The 21,529-nt window shown below is 41.7% G+C and overlaps 1 protein-coding gene across 1 annotated transcript in view; it reads right to left on the reverse strand.

The window, feature by feature from the left end:
- LOC141058202 (mucin-5B-like) overlaps window positions 1–21,529 on the reverse strand; it is a 240,773-nt gene that overhangs the window by 188,076 nt on the left and 31,168 nt on the right. The window contains exons 9-13 of the mRNA XM_073554349.1: window positions 18,385–18,502; window positions 11,299–11,437; window positions 4,140–4,250; window positions 2,038–2,107; window positions 309–446 (exon numbers count right to left, since the gene is read on the reverse strand). Coding sequence (XP_073410450.1) covers window positions 309–446; window positions 2,038–2,107; window positions 4,140–4,250; window positions 11,299–11,437; window positions 18,385–18,502 — 576 coding nt within the window. The remainder of the gene's footprint in view (window positions 1–308; window positions 447–2,037; window positions 2,108–4,139; window positions 4,251–11,298; window positions 11,438–18,384; window positions 18,503–21,529) is intronic.

Raw genomic sequence — 21,529 nt, forward strand, 5'->3', positions numbered from 1 at the left:
TTGTAAACATCTACATTCCATCTATCTGGAGTAACAAACAAGGGTTAAGGAACGCCATTCTCTTGACCTTTATGGGGAAAACAGAGATAACTATTCTTTGTTATGGAAACAGTCACATACAAGCAACGCATTTCTGTGAAAAGATGGTTAGGGTCAACACAAAATGGTATAACAAGCTGCTGGTTGTGCACACCCGATCTAGAATATCTACCCTGTAAATGCAATATCAGGGCGTGGGAAGGTGTAATAGAAACATTTATACGCAAGCCTTTATTCCAACTCTATATGAAATAAAATTAAAATCGTACCGGAAGTTTGATCATGATAAGATGGACCAAGAGTCAGATACACCTGCATAGTCGGCGTAAGCTGGACTTGCAGTACAGCATCAAAATTTGTCTGTATAATAATAGCGAAAGACGTAGGCCTGAAGATAGTAATATTTGCTGCAAGAGACAATAAAATATTGATGAGAACAACTATAGTATAATAATATCTGTCCTACCTGTGAAGCTAGTGATTAGCTTGGCTTCCTCATGATGGAGGACTGCTAAGCCTGAAATGCGTAAACTCTCTCTATGCCTAGCTTGCTCTTACCATTTCATATACATTATAAAGCTTTTACTTTCTGGAATATCAGATGCAAGAAACAGTTTGACTCTATGTAACCATGCATTCTCAATACTCCGCTCATCGGAACCAAAGACGCCTTGGTGAGCTGGATTATACATATTGGTTTGTTATAGGAAAGTCACTTTAAGAGACAAATCAAAGACTCAAGCCTTTTCTTACTACACTGACTAAAACTTGTGCCTGCTCTGCATTTTACCTGAACACGGTGTAAGTGCAACGTGCTCCTACACATTGCACTAATACCAATTTATGTTCCAGCTCATTAATTTGGTTTTTCTGTAGTTTCTTGTACTTTATGCATACATAGGTGTTCCCTCATCCCCTTTCCTTTCTTTGAGCTAGGCATTTCATCTATATACCTTTCCATGGGCAGATGTCTGAACAGTCAGGCCTGTGATCTCCTCTGCCCCCATCTATATTGAGCTCGATTGACACAAAGTGAAGTTTCAATACTAGAAATAGGAATATCCCGAAGGGTACATCTTGTCACGATGGGATGGCTTTTATGCTTTTTTTAATCAAAATACCGTTAATGAAGTACCCTATGTTATTTACATGTACTATTACTATATATTTACTTACTAGAGAATATTTCCTCATTTTGTTTTTATAATATTTTGTCTGTTTAAGGCCTGTTTCACACATCAGTTTTTTTCTTCAGTCAAAATCCGCTAAAATAGCGGATAGCGGATCCGTTCCTGTACTGACCATAAAGTTTGTCACTGGACCGTTATTTTAACGGATCCATCAAAGGAAGAATTTTAAAGGAACCGCTGCCTGGGGAAGGACAGAGAGAGAGAGAGAGAGGTGAAGTCTTTCGGGCATGCGCAGTGAGAAGTGCGGATCCTACCGGCCGAAAAAACGTTGCATGGTCCGTTCGGGCATGTCGGCGGACGTCCAAATTTTGGCGGATCTGCAAAAAAACGGATCCAACGGATGGCCATCCATCAAGATCCGCCGGTAATGCAACTCAATGGGGGAAAAAAAACGGATGTGCCAAGAAAAATGGCGGATCCATTTTTTTTACAAAATGGCGGATTTTGACTGATGGACACAAACGGATGTGTGAAACAGGCCTAATGGGCACAGTGTGAATCTGCTCCTATACATTGCACTTATACCAACTTATGTTCCAACTCATTTCTTTGGTTTCCCGTTTAGTTAAACATGTGCCTGTGCCGTATTTTATCCTGACATGTTGATGGTCAGACTATTTGTTTGAACCGACACAAGTATGGCAGGCCAACATACAACGTCCTTTGTCCTGCCAAGAAATAGTCAGCTACGCTACAAAGATATCTGATAATCTGGATCTATGAGGTATACAGTGTGATCTGAGTTTTCTCCAAACTTTCCCATTGCAGTAGAGCGTCAGATACATTTAAAAAAAAATAAAAAACTTACCAACAGAGAGAGGCAGCTGAATTGGCATCCAGTTGAGGAATAAACCACCATTGTCTTTAATGTCAAGCACCTGGAGATCAAGGGAAAAGGTTTTTGTTTTGTGTTTTTTTTTTAACAATAATAAAAGAAACAGTAAAATATATTACATACTGTAAGTCCCATAAAAATCCCTTTTTTAAATATCACTGACTTTCAATGGTTTTACTGTAAAGATTGGCCTGATATCACCGAAATTCTAGTTTTCTTGAGCGGTAAAGCCACTCGAAAAGAGCGTTATGTAGAATTTATGAAATGCTCAGTGTGTAAGGAGGCATAGCTGAAAGTCCAAATTAACAAAGGAAGAAAAGACAGTAAGAAAGAAAGCATTTAATATAGATTTGTATAATTGTCCACAAGCAGAGATGGCATGGTAGGTATTAGTGATGATGAGCGAACATGCTCGGATAACGTCTTATTCGAGCATGCTCAGGTGTTATCCGAGTATCTTCGGTGTGCTCGTATATTATGTTTGAGTCCCCGTAGGTGTATGATTTGCCACTGTTAGACACCGGCAACACATGAGAGGATTGCCTGTTTGTTAGGGAATCCCTACATGTGTTCAGGCTGCCTAACGACCGCAAATCATGGAGCCACGGGGACATAAACATATTATTCGAGCACGCCTGAGATACTCAGATAACACCTGAGCATGCTCGAATAAGACCTTATTTGAGCATGGTTGTCCATAACTAGTAGGTATCTTTGAAATGTTTCCCATGTTTTGCACATAATCACCAGTTTTAAATATCAGTAACACCAGGGGTTTAGCTATGTTTTTTTTAACTAAGCAATGACTTCCAGGTAGTGAGCTCCAGTGGAGGTGCCAATAAAGAGTTTTTCTTCAATTTGTAACATTACATATACATTTATCAAGGTGTTAGCTGAACTTATGAGGAAATGCTGTTTTTTGTAAGATCATATATAGTAAAACAATAAAGAGTAATAAGGCTAGCTGTACATGGAAGACTGGCAGCTCTTAACTGGGCTTCATCTGACAAGCTTTGCTCAAGCCACTCCACTTAGTGGATACCGGTGGAAAACTTGTCTTCTTCACCCTTTAACCCCTATAGCGGGATCCGGATTTACATAGAGCAATTTGGATTACCTTCATAGAGTGTCTGCTGGCTGAAAAATTGAGATGGCAGAGAAAAGGGTCATCAAGACCAGAGTAGGAAAAACTTGACAAAATCAGACTTGAGGGATAAGGTCACAAAATAGCAAAAGTCAAAACCAGGAGGACAGACTCAGGGTCAGAATCAAAATACAATCAGAGAGTTAAATAGCCGAAGGACAGTAACTAGCAGCAACAACACAACTAGCAGGTGGGTATTACCAAAAGCAGACCAGGTTAGTAATAAATTATAACCGACAACTTGTGTCAGACTACTGGGGGCTTAAAGAAGCTCCCCCCCCTCAAAGTTTTTATCCTCTTAATATATTGCAATCATTATATTATACAGCACAGTGCACTTACAATTGCTCATTTTGCCTTTCTACCCAGATAATTCTTCTGTTTTCCATTAGGTCTATGACATCACATGATTAAAAACTGACTAGATGAATCCTTCTAAGCTCTATGTAGAAACAGGAGGTCAAATTACCCTGTATGAATCATCAGTCACTGCAAAAGTCAATGGAAGGGGGAAGGGACCTAGCAGCTGGGTCAAGAGTTGAAGAGGGAAATAATAAATGCAGGGACAAGAGACTTCCTGTTTCTACCTAGAGCAGAAAACAGAGAAGAATTAACTGGGTAGAAAGGTAAAATGAGCAATTGTAAGTACACTGTGCTGTATAATATGATGATTGCAATATGTTAAGAGGATAAAAACTTTGATGGGAGGAGACCTTCTTTAAATAGAGTGTGACACCACCCAAAGCTCTCAGCAGAAAGTGAATAAGAACTGATCACAGAGCTCGGTTGTAACCCATAAGCTCCTGACTGGATGGAACTACAAGTTACAGCAGTGTAAGTGCGTCACTGCCTAGCAACAGCGGCAAAGGTAGTAGGGGCAAACTCAGACACATACATTGCAGGAGATGAATTGGTTGCTAAAGATACTTACAGTTTCCCCTTTATTTAAACGCAAAACCACACTCTTCAGGGAAGATTTTGCACTGGTGATTTCAGATCTACGCAGCTCCACAAGCACAGTGAAATCATTGGCAGTGGTGTGCTGTAATGAAGAGATTAGAATGAAAGGTATTACAGACAGCAGAATAATATCCAGAAGGTATAACCGAATAAAACCTTTTACACATAGACAAAAAAACAAGAAATTAGGAACTAATGTAAAATTCTTACGAAGACTGGAAGAATACATTTAACCCCTTCCTAACAAGGCAATTTTTCCTTTTTGCGCTTTCGCTTTTTCCTCCTCTACTTCCAAGCGCCATCATTTTTTTATTTTTCTATCGATATAGCCATCTATGGGTTTGTTTGTTTTTGTGGGGCAAGTTGAACTTTTGAATGACACGATAAATTTTATCACGTGATGTAATGGAAAGTAGGAAAAAAATTCCAAGCGCAGTGAAATAACAAAAAAAATAAGATTCCGCAATATTTATTATTTTTTTTTTTAAGCTCACATTTATAAAGATGACCTGGAAATATTATTTTACAGGTTATTATGATTACAGAGATGCCAAGTAAGCGTAGTTTGTTTTTTACTTAAGTGCTAAATAAGATTCATAAGTTTGTAAAAAAAGAATTCACTTGTCTCGCCATTTTCCAAAAGTGGTAATATTTTACATTTTTGGGTAATAGTTTTGTGTCAGGGCTTGTCTTTTGGGCCCGAACTGACAATTGTATTAATACCATTTATGGGAAGATGCAAAGTTATGATAGCATATTATTGAATTTTTTTCCACTGTTGCGACGCCCAAAAAATGCAATTCAGGTGTTTTGATTTATTTTCTCATTGTACCATGTATTGATCATTATATTTAATTTTGTATTTTGATAGCCCTGACTGCTAGAAATGTAATGATATCACATATGTCCATTTTTTTTTAATTTCTTTAATTTTAATGAGAAAAAATGGGGGGGGGGTGATTTGGAGGTGTTTTTTTTTCATAATTTTTGTAAAACTTTTTAACATTTTTATTGTGTTTGTTAGTTCCTCTAAGGGAATTGAACCTGTGATTGTCTGATTGCTAGTGTTATATACAGCAATGCCACAGTCTCTTATGAATGCTAGTCTTGTGCTGGTTTTCACAGGAAGACCATCATGGCAGGCACGAGGGTCTTCCGCTCTCCCCTAGCTGTCAGAGCAACCCATCGGCACCCTGCATTCACAGAATTACAGCCACAGACAGAACTCAGCTGCATGGGAGGTTGTTAAAGGCAGATGATGGCTGAATAACTCAGCCATCATTTGCTGGCAAGTATGCCGGCTCAATTTCTGAGCTTGCATCAAAGTTATATGACGTAACCACTGTCAGACTGGAGGTTCCAAGGGCCCATCATTAACAACTCCAGGGCCCCACTTTTCAGATTCATACAAATGTGACGTTATTCTCAATCACAAATTTATATAACAATGATCGGGGTAGACTGTTACATGAATGAGATGCCGCCTTTGTCTGTACATAGTGATTCAAGTATATTGTGCCAAGTACTGCTTTTATAAGAGGGTGTGTCCCAACAGAGGATTCTCCTGTTCTCATGTGGGCCAGTCCAAACCTGGATGTAACTGTACAGTATGTCATATGTTGGTAAATGGCGAGATTTTTTCTTAAAAGAGACAAATTGAGTAAATTTCACAAAATTCATTTTGACCAACTTTGCTTAATGTAGCCAACATTCTCATTCTGAGTAAAATCGGTATGAATCGATAGAATATTGCCATAAAAGTACACCAAGTATGCTCTTAAATGTCTTCAAACCCCAAAGCATAATAAACGAAGAGGTGGAAAGTGCTTAAAAAATAATTAAATATATTATACTCCCTTGTCTAGGTTCCTTATCTACACTTAAGCTGTTGCCACTTCCCGGTCCTCTGTGCTGGAATTTGCTCCTTCTGACACTCCCTTCAGTTGCTGAGGCCACTGATGATCGAGGCGAGCTGATGCATGTCTTTGACCCTCAAACTTTAGCCTCAGAAACGGAAGGGAGAGCTGGAAGACCGTGCAACCTCTTCAAGTTGGCTCAGTTTTATGATTATAAATTAGACTATAACTAAGTTAGAGAAAAAGACTGATTTTGTTGCCCATAACATCCAATCAGATTTCAGTTTTCTTTTTTTAAGCTGCTCTAATAAATGAGAGCTGTACTGTGATTCATTGGTAGGGGCCACAAAGACAGCTGTTTTTTTCCTCAAAATTCTTTTCATTATGGGATTTTTACAGTAAGGCCGGAGTCACACTACCGTAGAATACAGACGAGTGCTGTGCGAAAAAACATGGCATGGGGCAGCTCACATGACCGTTTATTTTCTCTGGCATATTCAGCATGCGTATAAAATCACAGCATGCTGCAATTGTCACTGAGACTCGGTCGAGACTCACCAATTCAAGCCTATGGGTGCGAGAAAATATCGCACAGCACTCAGACCATGCGAGTGCTGTCCGATTTTTTACACATTGGTGTTGTTTGAAAAGCTGGCAATTCATGTACCGCATACAGTAAAGTCACACTGACAGGTTAGAAAAGATAGATAGAATAGGTATATACACATAGAATACATAGATATATAGATGCCAGTGACACACATACAGTGCCTTGCGAAAGTATTCGCCCCCCCTGGAACTTTTCAACCTTTTCCCACATATCATGCTTCAAACTTAAAGATACCAAATGTACATTTTTGGTGAAGAATCAGCAACAAGTGGGAAACAATTGTGAAGTTGAACGAAATTTTTTGGTTATTTTAAATTTTTGTGGAAATTCAAAAACTGAAAAGTGAGGCATGCAATATTATTCAGCCCCTTTAACTTAATACTTTGTTGCGCCACCTTTTGCTGCGATTACAGCTGCAAGTCACTTGGGGTATGTCTCTATCAGTTTTGTACATCGACAGACTGAAATTCTTGCCCAATCTTCCTTGGCAAACAGCTCGAGCTCAGTGAGGTTTGATGGAGATCGTTTGTGAACAGCAGTTTTCAGCTCTTTCCACAGATTCTCGATTGGATTCAGGTCTGGACATTGACTTGGCCATTCTAACACCTGGATACGTTTATTTGTGAACCATTCCATTGTAGATTTTGCCTTATGCTTGTGATCATTGTCTTGTTGGAAGACAAATCTCCGTCCCAGTCACAGGTCTTTGCAGACTCCAACAGGTTTTCTTCAAGAATGGTCCTGTATTTGGCTCCATCCATCTTCCCATCAATTTTAACCATCTTCCCTGTCCCTGTTGAAGAAAAGCAGGCTCAAACCATGATGCTGCCACCACCATGTTTGACAGTGGGGATGGTGTGTTCAGGGTGATGACATGTGTTATCTTTACGCCAAACGTATCGTTTGGCATTGTTGCCAAAAAGTTCGATTTTGGTTTCATCTGACCAGAGCACTTTCTTCCACATGTTTGGTGTGTCTCCTAGGTGGCTTGTTGCAAACTTTAAACGACACTTTTTATGGATATCTTTGAGAAATGGCTTTCTTCTTGCCATTCTTCCATAAAGGCCAGATTTGTGCAGTGTACAACTGATTGTTGTCCTATGGACAGACTGTCCCACCTCAGCTGTAAATCTCTGCAGTTCATCCAGAGTGATCATGGGCCTCTTGGCTGCATCTCTGGTCAGTCTTCTCCTTGTTTGAGATGAAAGTTTAGAGGGAAGGCCAGGTCTTGGTAGATTTGCAGTGGTATGATACTCCTTCCATTTCAATATGATCACTTTCACATTGCTCCTTGGGATGTTTAAAGTTTTGGAAATCATTTTGTATCCAAATCCAGCTTTAAGCTTATCCACAACAGTATCACGGACCTGCCTGTTGTGTTCCTTGGTCTTCTTGATGCTTTCCGCGTTCCAAACAGAACCCTGAGACTATCACAGAGCAGGTGCATTTATACGGAGACTTGATTACACACAGGTGGACTATATTTATCATCATTAGTCATTTAGGACAACATTGGATCATTCAGAGATCCACAATGAACTTCTGGAGTGAGTTTGCTGCACTGAAAGTAAAGGGGCTGAATTATATTGCACGCCCCACTTTTCAGTTTTTGACTTTCCACAAAAATTTAAAATAGTCAATACATTTCGTTCAACTTCACAATTGTGTTCCGCTTGTTGTTGATTCTCTTTATGTTTTGAAGCATGATATGTGAGAAAAGGTTGAAAAGTTCCAGGGGGCCGAATACTTTCACAAGGCACACTATATATATGTATTTATATTGCATAGATAGATAGTTAAAATCACTGCAGAAGCTGAAAGGAAAGAAGAGATGGATTACATACAGAAAATACAAATAGAATAGGTAGATATACAGATGTCAGTGACAAATACAATTAGGACAGTGTGTGCAAATTACTGTACATATATTTAATAAGATTATTTTTTGGAAAAAATGGCATAGGTTCCACGCAATTTTCGTAACCAGCGGAGGGGTTGGGGGCTGATGTTTATAGCTTGGGAAGGGGATAATACCCATAGAGCTTCCCAGGCTATTAATATCAGTTCACAACTCTATACTTAGCCTCTACTAGCTATTAAAATTGGGGACCCTCCAAAAAATGACATGGTGTCCCCCTATAATTATTAACCAGCAAAGGCTATGCAGACAGCTGCATGCTAATGTTAATAGCCCAGGAAGGGGCCATAGATACTGCCCCCAAGCTAAAAACATCAGCATTCAGCCACCCCAGAAAAGGCACATCTCTAAAATGCACCAATTCTGGCACTTAGCCTTGCTCTTCCCACTTCCCCTGTAGCGGTGGCAAGTGGGGTGATAGTTGGGGGGTTGATGTCACCTTTGTATTTTCAGGTGATATCAAGCCCCGAGGTTAGTAATGGAGAGGCGTCCATATGCTACTACGCAACTCCACCTGCCCCTTGTTGCTGCAGCCAAAAAATTTACACTACAACAAAATGGCGCCGGAGGTGGCACATGCGCAGTAGCATCTATCGGTACGCGAAAGATGCTAATGCGCAGGCGCAACCCGCAGAGCCATTTTGATGTAGTGTAATTTCATTTTGTTTGCAGTAACTAGGAGCCAGTGGAGGCAATTTCGCAGTAGCATCTATCAGAACGTGATAGATGCTAATGTGCAGGTGCAGCCGATGGCGCCATTTTGATTGTGATTTTTGTTTCTTTTCAACAGCACAAGATAATAGGCACTAACTGACAAGTGATAGGGTGCAGGCGCCACCATTTTTATGAAGTGACATTTTTGTTTTCAAATGCATACATTAGTATAATAATTATTTAAACTAGGGGGCTGGTCAGTGAGGGATCAGTGATCTGTCACCAGTCTGCATAATGAATACCTAATCAGAGCACCACATACACCATCCCCACCTTAGGACATGAGCATATTATTAACTAAAAGCTAAAAATAAGGATTAAAAAAGAAGCACAAGATTGATTTAATCAGCAAAGGTATAATTTTATTCAGTATAACGGCACCGACCTGACACTGTGTGTAGGTTACTATGCACAATTCTGATGACTGGTTCCCTTTAAGAGTTGTATAGTCTTTTTCCAGAGAGTTTTGTTTTAAGGAAACAGCATCCACTTTCTTATCAGTAGCAGTTATTTTTTGGCTCACTTCTTCAAATGACATTTACAACTTAGCAAACTTTTTAGTGATATTAATGCCCAATTGTTGAATTGAAGAAGTGAATAATTCATATAAATATTTTTCAGATGCGGTCAGATTTCCTTTTTGCCAAACTGAATTAGCATGAGATATGTCCTTATCCATTAGATTTGGTGTCTGTAAGGGAGGACTCATATTGTCCAATCTGGGGTGTTGTTTGTGAAGGGTTAAGTTAGGTGAAAAGTCCTCATCTGACTCAGGCTGAGAAGATGCTGTTGCCCCTTTAACATCGCTATTATCACTAGCCAGAGTCTTCCTTTTGTTTCTCATGATGGGATCTTCATGTATAATGAAGGACACCTTGGGCCTTGGGTAGGCGGCACCGCATTTTCCTGCCTGTCAGTACAGTTCTTTGAGGGAGTCTCAGACGTGAGAGGAGATATGGCTTTTGTGTAACGGCGTTCCTTCAGCGGCCATGTCTGCTGGGAACCAGGCTCCTCTTTTTTCCTATTATTAGGCATAATTATAAGCCAAGCGGCTTAAAAATGATCCAAAGTGATCCAGGGAACTTCTTACAGGCTTCCAAGAAGAAAGTTTGCTTCCAGGTCTTCTTTTTTTCTGCTTTAAATCTTCATTACAGACTCAAGCAGGCTGAGCTTCAGAAGGATGCCACCGCCACGACCCTCGACAGCTGTTTTTTTTTAGCAAATCAAACCCCTCAGTATTTTTTATTTTCAACACAGCCTTCACTTATTCATTAATATCCACTTGGCGATATGAAGGCTTGTTTGTTATGAGAAAAGTTGTACTACAGTATTCATTGCCACCATGTTCAGGTAAATATAATGCATTCATAAAACCAGTGGGTTTTATTTTTCTAGCTTTTCCCATGTGAAAAAGATAAAATCTCTATGGCAAAAACACATTTATGGTAGAGTGGACACCCGCTGCAAATGAGAAGAGCTGGCCTATGCCTGAATAATACCTGTGGTGCCATCCATGGACACGTGCCGTCTATGGACACGGGCCGTTTATGGACCATGCCGTTTATTGACATGTGCAGTCATCTTTATTGCTCCAATTCATGTAAAGAAGAATAAAAAAAAACAGCTATGAAATTAGAATTGATAAAAACATCCTCCGCTTTGGGTTTGCTGGATTTTGTGGGAACCTTTGTGACACCATGGCAACAGACTACAGACAGGTACTCTGTGCATAGTCTGATGCTTCAGTCATTGTTACTCTATTTGAGAGGAGGAACATACTGTAATTGATAGTTTAGGTTTATAATCGAGGAGAGGAGGATCACAATTGGCAGTTTAGGTTCACATTCTGCATTAACCCCAGGACAGAATGCGAGTGACAGTGACTTCTAGTGGATATGTAGTGAGCGTCCTTAGACGTCCATATAAGATCTACAGTATAGCACTAAGATCCCTTTTGTGCTTCTGATGGTGTCACTTTGTTGTACTTTTTGTGATAACATATAACGCATTGAACTGATGCTTAGCATTTTACCTTAGCAAGCACATAACTGCAATCCCCATTGATACTGTATCGGGATCCATCAAAGCTTGTAAAATGTGATCCACTCTCTACTGAACAACTTCCTGTGCAGGGCAACTCTTTACATTTCCATTTCCCTCTGGAACAAGTACTAAGGAATAAAAAAAAAATCATATAGCTTACAATATAGAGTGAAATTGAATTAGACCCTCTAATTATTTTAATCCAGAATGGGGCATAATTCTAAATTCTTAAAGGGGTTGTCTTGTCAAAAACAACAAGTCTGCAGTCACTCTGAGACTGCAGACTTGTGAATCCTCACATTGCATGCACTGCGCACTGTAAAGATTCTTCGATGTCAGTAACGGGAATGTAGTCATGTTTCACCATCAGTATACGAAATGCACGCTCCCAGCCTCAGTCTGACTAGACTGTTTCCGGCCTCACTCAATGCACTAAACATTGAGCGAGGCCCCTCTTATCTAGCTGGATAGTGGCCAGGAGTATGCTCATCGCAAGTGTGGCGCCCCTGAGGGTTCAGTTGCCACAGAGGTACTGCACCTCCTCCTGAGGTGTGGTACCCCACCATCCAGGTAAGTTGGAGGCTCCTGACCACATTCCAACACTTGCACCCATCATCACAAAGTAGTGTAGCAAAGCCACATTGCGGCTCCCTGCTTGGAGTGTAGCAGAGCACCTTTGGTGGCTCCCTGCTTGGAACGCGAAACGTGCTGGGAGGCGGGTGGAGTTAGAATACATAAAAGAGTGGGAAGGTTTAGGAGTTGAGTCAGTGCAGTTCAGTTGAGAGTTGGGTTGAGAGTGGAGGAGAGGAGATCCCTGGGAGAGGGATGGAAGAAGGAGGTGCTGCAGCAGACCACAGTGACCTGGGTCTGCTGGCACGGGAAAGGAAAGAAAGAGACAGACATTGAAGAGAACCCTGATCTTCCATAAGAAGGAAAAGACTAGTATGGAACGTAGGAGTAAAAGGGAACAGAGGACGTGGGTTAGAAGAGAACCCTGCCTAGAAGTTCTAAGCACAAGGCCGGGGCCCAGTCCCCGAGGTTGTATGGATACTAAGGGTCCTACAGCAGACACCGGTGGAGTAGTGGGCTGCAAATGCACTACTCCCATCTAAAACTTGGGGGCTCAACAGCAACTTGGATAGTGAGCCGGGACTTAGGAGTAAGGAGTCCCCGAAGCAGGCTACAGCTGTCTGCCGTACAAGTAGAGTTCTTGGGAACATCTGACACGAGGAACTCCAGTGTAACAGTACTGGGAGTACTTCACTCAAAGGCGCTATAGAGGAGACGTTCAGAAAGGCACATGTTGGCGGAGTGTGGAAGGGAGCATTCCATCTTGCTTGGAGGTTGATTGAGCCCCTGACCCGGAGGACACAGCGCGGACGCAGGCACCAGTTTGTACCACAGACTGTGAGTAAAGCTTTGGAACTACAGGTTCTTGTGTCCTCTACTCATTCCGGCACCAACATCCCCAACACTGCTTCATCGCTGCACCATTCACGTCTCCCAATTATCATCTCCTTTACACTGCCCTGGGACTACAGCTCCACCTGTGGGGAGCTTCAACATCTTTGCTGCACCACACCACCAGTCCCAGAGGATCTGCATGCAGCGTCGGCTTAACATCTCAATTGCCGAACACCACAGGTGGCGTCACAAACTATTCATTTAATCCACTACATTTCACCATTCAATCTCCCCTATTAATTGGGCACCCAGGGCCACGGACCGGGTCACTGCTGCCGTGACACATCCCTCTGAGACCGGCCCAGTACCGAGTACCCCACAGCCCTGGGATGGCGACCCACATACGTGCGGTCACATGACTGGCTTTCCTGGCACTGACACCGAAGAATTTTCAAAGCTCGTAGTTATCATTTTATACCAGACAACCCCTTCAAACTTTAATTTTCACTATAAATACTATGGCAGACAATGACAAAAAGGTCACTTGGTACAGTGATATTAATAGGGCATGTTCACAGGCAAATGTGAATGCATTTAAAAGTAGGTTCATGGCAAAAATCCAAGGCCGACCCTTTGATTTCTTCCGGATAGCATCCAGAAGATCTGCTTGAGAATTAGGGCCCCGTCACACACAGCGAGATCGCTGATTTTGTGATGCATCAGCGATCTCGCTGTGTGTGACATCCATCAGCGACCGCCCCCCCCCCCCCGCCGGTTATTGCCAACCGTGCAGGATTGTCCTGGACCATTTTTTGATCTTTGGTCTCCCGCTGGCCAGCATGCATCGCGTGGCAGCGGGAGACCAACGATCAACGACGCTGCACACTGGTATCTAGGGTAAACAGCGGGTAACTAAGAGCTGCGCAGCTCTTGGATACCCGCTGTTTACCCTAGATACCAGCTTGCTCACTGGTTCTGATCGCTGGTGAGTCTGTCTATTTGACAGGTCACCAGCAATCAGCCTAACTATGTCCCAGCGATCCCATCCATGTCGGATCGTTGGTGGGATCGCTGGGACATCATTGTGTGTAACGGGCGCTATAGTCTCATTAGCCCCACTGGCAAATAGAGAAATCCTTGTATGTGCAGCCACTAATCTATGGCTGACCCTTTCAACTTTGTGTTCCCGAGATAAATGTAGATCCCAGTGGTGCAACCTGCATCTACCAGACACATGATATAGCCTTTCTACATGCCATAAATGTCCCTCATCAAAGTGTTAACTTTTGGAGTCACAACATTAATATGTAAAAAAAAAAATTAAAGGGAATCTGTCAGCAGGTATTTGTTATTTAATCTGAGAGAAGCATAATGTGGAGGCAGAGAGCCTAATTCCAGGGATGTGTCACTTTCTCAGCACCTTAGTGGACTAGGTGTCACAAGCCAGTCACTTCAGCTAATTTATGTAACTCCGCCTCCACTGCTGATTGGCCTCTTACTGACAATGTACAGTGGAAGCAAAAAGCTGCCAATCAGTAATGTGAGTGGAATTATACAGAGCTCAGTATTTTGATGGTTGCCGGGATCTACAGCAGAGAAAACAGGGATTCTATCAAAACTGCTTCAGGCAGTCCAGAAAGTGATACATCACTGGAATTAGGGTCCCTGTCCCTACATCATGCTGCTCTCAGATGGCATAGCAAATATCTCATGACAGATTCCCTTTAAAGAAGCCCTCCTCCCATCAGTTTCTATCCCCTTAATATTTTGCAGCCATCATATTATATAGCAATGTGTACTGACAATTCCTCATTTTGCCTTTCTACTGAGCTAGTTCTTCTCTTTTCTCTGCTCTATGTAAAAACAAGAATGTCTTTGTCCCTGCATTTATAATTCCCCTCTTCAACTCCTGACCCAGCTGCTTCCTCCCCACCCATCCCCCCACCAGGGATTTTTGCAGTGACTGATGACTCATACAGATAAAATTGACCTCCTGTTTCTACAAAGAGCTTAGAAGGATTCAGCTAGGCTGATTTTAACCTCTTCACGACCGCCCACTGTAGATAAACGTTGGCGCTTGCTGGGCTTTGTGCAGCGCCGACGTTTATCTACTGTCGGCGGTTTTGTGCCCCCCGGGACCCCCACATACCTTACAACGCGGGGATCCCGGTGCACAATGCATGCTGGGACCCCCGACGTCATCGAGACCTGATTGGTTCAGGTCCTGATGACATCAGCGTCACAGCAGCCAATGGGAGCGATCGCTGGGAAAGCTGCTTGTTTCCCGGCGATCTCACTCATTGTAAGGCGGCTTCTCATCTGATCTAACACTGACAGATGATCAGAGGTGAAGCAGCGTTACTGTGTGACTAGATCGCTGCCTGGCACAGCTGATCGCTGCCTGGCACAGCTGTGCCAGGCAGCGATCTTGTCACACAGTAACGCTGCTTCACCTCTGATCATCTGTCAGTGTTAGATCAGAGGAGAAGTCACGTTACTGTGTGCCAGGCAGCGATCTTGTCACATAGTAATGCTGCTTCTCCTCTGATCATCTGTCAGTGTGAGATCAGAGGAGAAGTGGCGTTACTATGAGTCAGATCGCAGCGCAGCGATCTTGTCACAAAAATAAAAAAAGTAAAGAAAAAAAAGAAAAAAGCAGGTACACAGGTTAGGGCTAGGGCAAGGGCTAGGGTTAGGGCTAGGGCTAGGGTTAGGGTTAGGGTTAGGGCTAGGGTTAGGGCTAGGGTTAGGGCTAGGGCTGGGATTAAGGTTATGGGTGTGTTGGTGTTAGGTTTGTGGTTAGGGTTATGGTTAGGGCTGAGATTAGGGTTAGGGGTGTGTTGGGGTTAGGGTTGGAATTAGAATTGGGGGTTTCCACTGTTTAGGTACATCAGGGGCTCTGTAAATGCAATATGACGCCCGCAGACCATTCCATCAAAGTCTGCATTTCAGAACGTCACTACTTCCCTTCTGAGCCCCACCGTGTGCCCAAACAGTAGTTTTCTCCCACATATGGGGTACCAGTGTACTCAGGACAAATTGGACAACAACTCTTAGGGTCCAATTTCTCCTGTTACCCTTGTGAAAACAAAAATTGGGGGCTAAAAGATCATTTTTGTGGAAAAAAAATGATTTTTTTATTTTCACGCCTCTACATTATAAACTTTACTGAAACACTTGGGGGTTCAAAGTGCTCACCACACATCTAGATAAGTTCCTTGGGGGGTCTAGTTTCCAAAATGGGGTCACTTGTGGGGGATTTCCACTGTTTAGGTACATCAGGGGCTCTGCAAACGCACATGACACCCGCAGACCATTCCATCAAAGTCTGCATTCCAGAACGTCACTACTTCCCTTCCGAGCCCCACCGTGTGCCCAAACAGTAGTTTTCTTCCACATATGGGGTATCAGCGTGCTCAGGACAAATTGGACAACAACTTTTGGGTTCCAATTTCTCCTGTTACCCTTGTGAAAATAAAAATTGGGGGCTAAAAGGTCATTTTGTGGAAAAAAAATGATTTTTTATTTTCATGGCTCTACATTATAAACTTCTGTGAAGCACTTGGGGGTTCAAAGTGTTCACAACACATCTAGATAAGTTCTTTAAGGGGTCTAGTTTCCAAAATGGGGTCACTTGTTGGGGGTTTCCACTGTTTAGGTACATCAGGGGCTCTCCAAATGCGACATGGCATCCGATCTCAATTCCTGCCAATTCTGCATTGAAAAAGTCAAACGGCGCTCCTTCCGTTCTGAGCTCTGCCGTGTGCTCAAACAGTGGTTTAGCCCCACATACGGGGTATCTGCGTATTCGGGAGAAATTGCACAAAAAAATTTGTGGTTCATTTTCTCTTTTTACACTTGTGAAAATAAAGAAAAATGGTTTTGAAGTAAAATGTTTGTGAAAAAAAGTTAAATGTTTATTTTTTCCTTCCATATTCCATTAATTCATGTGAAGCACCTGAAGGGTTAATAAACTTCTTGAATGTGGTTTTGAGTACATTGAGAGGTGCAGTTTTTAAAATGGTGTCACTTTTGGGTATTTTCTGTCATATTGACCCCCCAAACTCACTTCAAATGTGAGGTGGTCCCTAAAAAAAATGGTGTTGCAAATTTTGTTGTAAAAATGAGAAATCGCTGGTCAACTTTTAACCCTTATAACTTCCTAAAAAAAAATTATGTTTCCAAAATTGTGCAGATGTAAAGTAGACATGTGGGAAATGTTATTTATTAACTATTTTGTGCGATATCACTCTCTGATTTAAGGGCATAAAAATTAAAAGTTTGAAAATTGCCAAATTTTCTAAATTTTCGCCAAATTTTGATTTTTTTAGCAAATAAGCGCAGCTCATATCTAAAATATTTTACCACCATCATGAAGTACAATATGTCATGAGAAAACAATGTCAGAATCAGTAGGATCCGTTGAAGCATTCTAGAGTTATGACCTCATAAAGTGACACTGGTCAGAATTGAAAAAATTGGCCCGGTCACGAAGGCAAAAACAGGCTCGGGTGTGAAGGGGTTAATCACGTGATGTCATAGACCTAATGGAAAACAGAAGAATAATCTGGGTAGGATGGAGGATATGTATGATGGGTATATGGGCACGGGCCTATGGGATGGAGGATGTGTGATGGGTATATGGGCACGGGCCTATGGAATGTTGGATATGTATGATGGGTATATGGGCACGGGCCTATGGGATGGAGGATATGTATGATGGGTATATGGGCATGGGACTATGGGATGGAGGATGTGTGATGGGTATATGGGCACGGGCCTATGGGATGGCGGATATGTATGATGGGTATATGGGCACAGGACTATGGGATGGAGGATATGTGTGATGGGTGTATGGGCATGGGACTATGGGATGGAGGATGTATGATGGGTATATGGGCACGGGCCTATGGGATGGCGGATATGTATGATGGGTATATGGGCATGGGACTATGGGACGGAGGATAATTATAATTTGTTATAACTAACCACAGTTAGTTACTATGCCCGGGCAGCGCCGGGCTCTTCAGCTAGTAATATTATAAAAGAAACAAAACAGGGCACATCCACGGTGTGAAACCTTTAAAACACAATTGTAATGGTGAGGCAAGGAGAGACTCACCTGATAGGGTTGTGAAACTTCGGTCACAACACCTACAAACGCATGAAACAGCTGCTACAGTCTGCACGGGGTCCAAAGACTTGTAAGTGAAGATGGCATGCCCTGATGAAGTGAGCTAGGACAGCTCAGGAAGCGCTTAGGCACCAATAAAGTTCCTTGAATTATACCTACAGCAGCGCAGTGTATCATTGCACCTTATAGCCATCTTCAGTCCCAAATAATATTATGACAGCAATATATTAAGAGGATAAAACCTTTGATGGGAGGAGGAGGAAGCCTTCTTTAATAACAATATCACACTAATGTTAGAAAATGTAATATATTTATAACAATCACGAAAAAAGAACTAAGGGAAAAAATAGTGGTAGCCAAATGTTATTGCCATTTGTGCAATTAACATGGTAATTCAAAACCTTTTTAAATATCAGATTACTAATACAGGTAACTAAATAATTTTGGACTTCCATTATGAGCAAGCCAAAGAAACAAAATTCCTTGGCACACTCTATTAATGCAGGCATTGTTATTTTATGTAGCGATTGTCAGTACCATTCTCTGCATGGAGTATTGAAAGACGATCCTGGAGTGTAAATCTCACTATTATAGACACAGGAACATTCCTCTTGGCGGATACAGCCTGCGTTATTTATGTCATCAAGTAAAGTTCCTAAATAAAAAGAAAAGTTATTATAAATTGGTAAGAGTAAAAGTATGATCGTTAAAAATGGTAATTCACAAAATCAAGTTGTCCCTATGCATAGGATAGTGGATAATGTGCTAATCACTGGAGTTGTAACCACTGGAACCACCAGTGTCCTGAGATTGGGGTTCTGGAGGAACAGGAGGTGCATACATACTTGACCTCATTCCCATTCATTGTTTATAGGACTGTCAGAAATAGCCAAGAGCAGTACTTGTCCCTCACATTGACAATGAAGACAGTCAAAGCCAAAGATACAGTTGTGGCCAAAAGTATTGACACCCCTGCAATTCTGTCAGATAATACTCAGTTTCTTCCTGAAAATGATTGCAAACACAAATTCTTTGGTATTATTATCTTCATTTAATTTGTCTTAAATGAAAAAACACAAAAAGAATTGTCCTAAAGCCAAATTGGATATAATTCCACACCAAACACAAAAAAGAGGGCGGTCAAAAGTATTGGCACTGTTCGAAAAATCACGTGATGCTTCTCTAATTTGTTGCGGAGGTCTCCTTCCCTGCAGGTCCCCGGATCCAAAATGGCGGCGGGGACCTTCGGGGGCCTGCAGGTAGGCGGCTTCCTCAGTGCCTGCAGAAAGCAGGCACGAGGAAGCCTGCAGCACTGCCTGTGACAGATTGCTGATCTGTCACAGCGATCTGTGATGCGACAGATCAGCGATCTGTCACAGTTATGTCCCCTCTGGGACATTGTAATAAAGTAAAAAAAAAAAAAAAGTGTAAAAATAATTTATAAAAAATCGCTAAATAAATTTAAAAAAAAAATATTCCCTAATAAATTCATTTTTTGGAAATAAATAAAAAACAATAAAAGTACACATATTTGGTATCGCCGTGTCCGTAACGACCCGCCCTATAATACTGTCCCATTAGTTAACCCCCTTAGCGAACCCCTTAAAAAATAAAAATAAAAAACAAAGAAAAAAATAATGCTTTATTATCATACCACCGAACAAAAAGTGCAATAACGCACAATCAAAAAGACACATATAAATATCCATGGTACTGCTGAAAACGTCAGCTTGTCCCGCAAAAAACGAGCCACGATACAGCATCATCAGCAAAAAAATAAAGTTATAGCTCGCAGAATAAATTGTTTTCATTGCATAAAAGCGCCAAAACATAAAAAAATGACCTAAATGAGGTATCGCTGTAACCGTACTGACCCGAAGAATAAAACCGCCTTATCAATTTTACCACACGCGGAACGGTGTAAAGTCACCCCCAAAAGAAATTCTTGAAATGCTGGTTTTTGTTCATTCTGCGTCCAAAAAATCGGAATAAAAAGCGATCAAAAAATGTTAAGTGCTTGAAAATGGTACCAATAAAAGCGTCAACTCGTCCCGCAAAAAATAAGACCTCACGTGACTCAGTGGGTCAAAATACGGAAAAATTAAAGCTCTCAAAATGTGGTGATGCAAAAACTATTTTTACAATAAAAAGCGTCTTTTAGCGTGTGACAGCCGCCAAACATAAAAACCGGATATAAATAGTAAATCAAACCCCCCGTTATCACCCCCTTAGTTAGGGAAAAATAATAAAATTAAAAAAATGTATTTCCATTTTCCCATTAGGGCTAGGGTTAGGGTTAGGGATAGTGTTAGGGCTAGGGTTAGGGCTCGGGCTGAGATTAGGGTTAGGGGTGTGTTGGGGTTAGAGCTGTATTTATAATTGGGGTGTTTCCACTGTTTGGGCAGATCAGGGGCTCTCCAAATGCAACACAGCGTCTGATCTCAATTCCAGCCAATTCTGCGTTGAAAAAGTCAAATGGTCCTCCTTCCCTTCCAAGCTCTGCCATGGGCCAAACAGTGTTTTACCGCCACATATGGGGTATCAGCCTACTCAGGACAAGTTGTAAAACAACTTTTGGGGTCCAATTTCTCCTGTTACCCTTAGGAAAATAAAAAATTGGGGGCAAAAATATCATTTTTGTGGAAAAAAATATGATTTTTTTATTTTCATGCCCGGGCATTATAAACTTCTGTGAAGCACTTGGGGGCTCAAAGTGCTCAACACACATCTAGTTAAGTTCCGTGGGGGGGTCTAGTTTCCAAAATGGGGTCACTTGTGCGGGGATTCCACTGTTTAGGTACATCAGGGGCTCTCCAAAGGCAACATGACAACCGCCGACCATTCCATCAAAGTCTGCATTCCAAAATGTCACTACTTCCCTTCCGAGCCCTGACGTGTGCCCATACAGTAGTTTTCTCCCAAATAAGGGGTATCAGTGTACTCAGGACAAATTGGACAACAACGTTTGGGGTCCAATTTCTCCTGTTACCATTGGGAAAATAAAGAAATTGGGGACTAAAAGATCATGTTTGTGGAAAAAATAAGATTTTTTTATTTTCATGCCCGGGCATTATAAACTTCTCTGAAGCCCTTGGGGGTTTAAAGTGCTCACCACACATCTCGATAAGCTCCTTGGGGGGTCTAGTTTCCAAAATGGTGTCATTTGTGGGGGGTTTCCACTGTTTAAGCACATCATGGGCTTTCCAAACGCGGCATGGCGTACAATCCCAATTCAAGCTCAAAAAGTCAAATTGCGCTGCTTCCCTTCCGAGCTCTGCCATGCGCCCAAATAGTGGTTTACTCCCATATATGGGGTATCAGCGTACTCAGGACAAATTGGACAATAACTTTTGGCATCCTGTTACCCTTGGGAGCATAAAAATTGGGGGTGAAAAGATCATTTATGTGGCAAAAAATATGATTTTTTAATTGTACTGCTGCATGTTATAAACTTCTGTGAAGCCCTTGAGGGTTCAAAGTCAAACGGCGCTCCTTCCCTTCTGAGCTCTGCCATGCGCCGAAACAGTGGTTCCCCCCTACATATCAAGTATCAGTGTACTCAGGAGAAATTGCACAATAACTTTTGCAGTCCAATTTCTCCTGTTATCCTTGGCAAAAATAAAAAAAATTGAACCTGAAGTAATTTTTTTGTGAAAAAAGTCAAATGTTCATTTTTTTTAAA

This window comes from Dendrobates tinctorius, unplaced genomic scaffold (assembly GCF_039654945.1).
Source record: "Dendrobates tinctorius isolate UK_male_01 unplaced genomic scaffold, ASM3965494v1 ptg000211l, whole genome shotgun sequence".
NCBI classification, from domain to species: domain Eukaryota; kingdom Metazoa; phylum Chordata; class Amphibia; order Anura; family Dendrobatidae; genus Dendrobates; species Dendrobates tinctorius.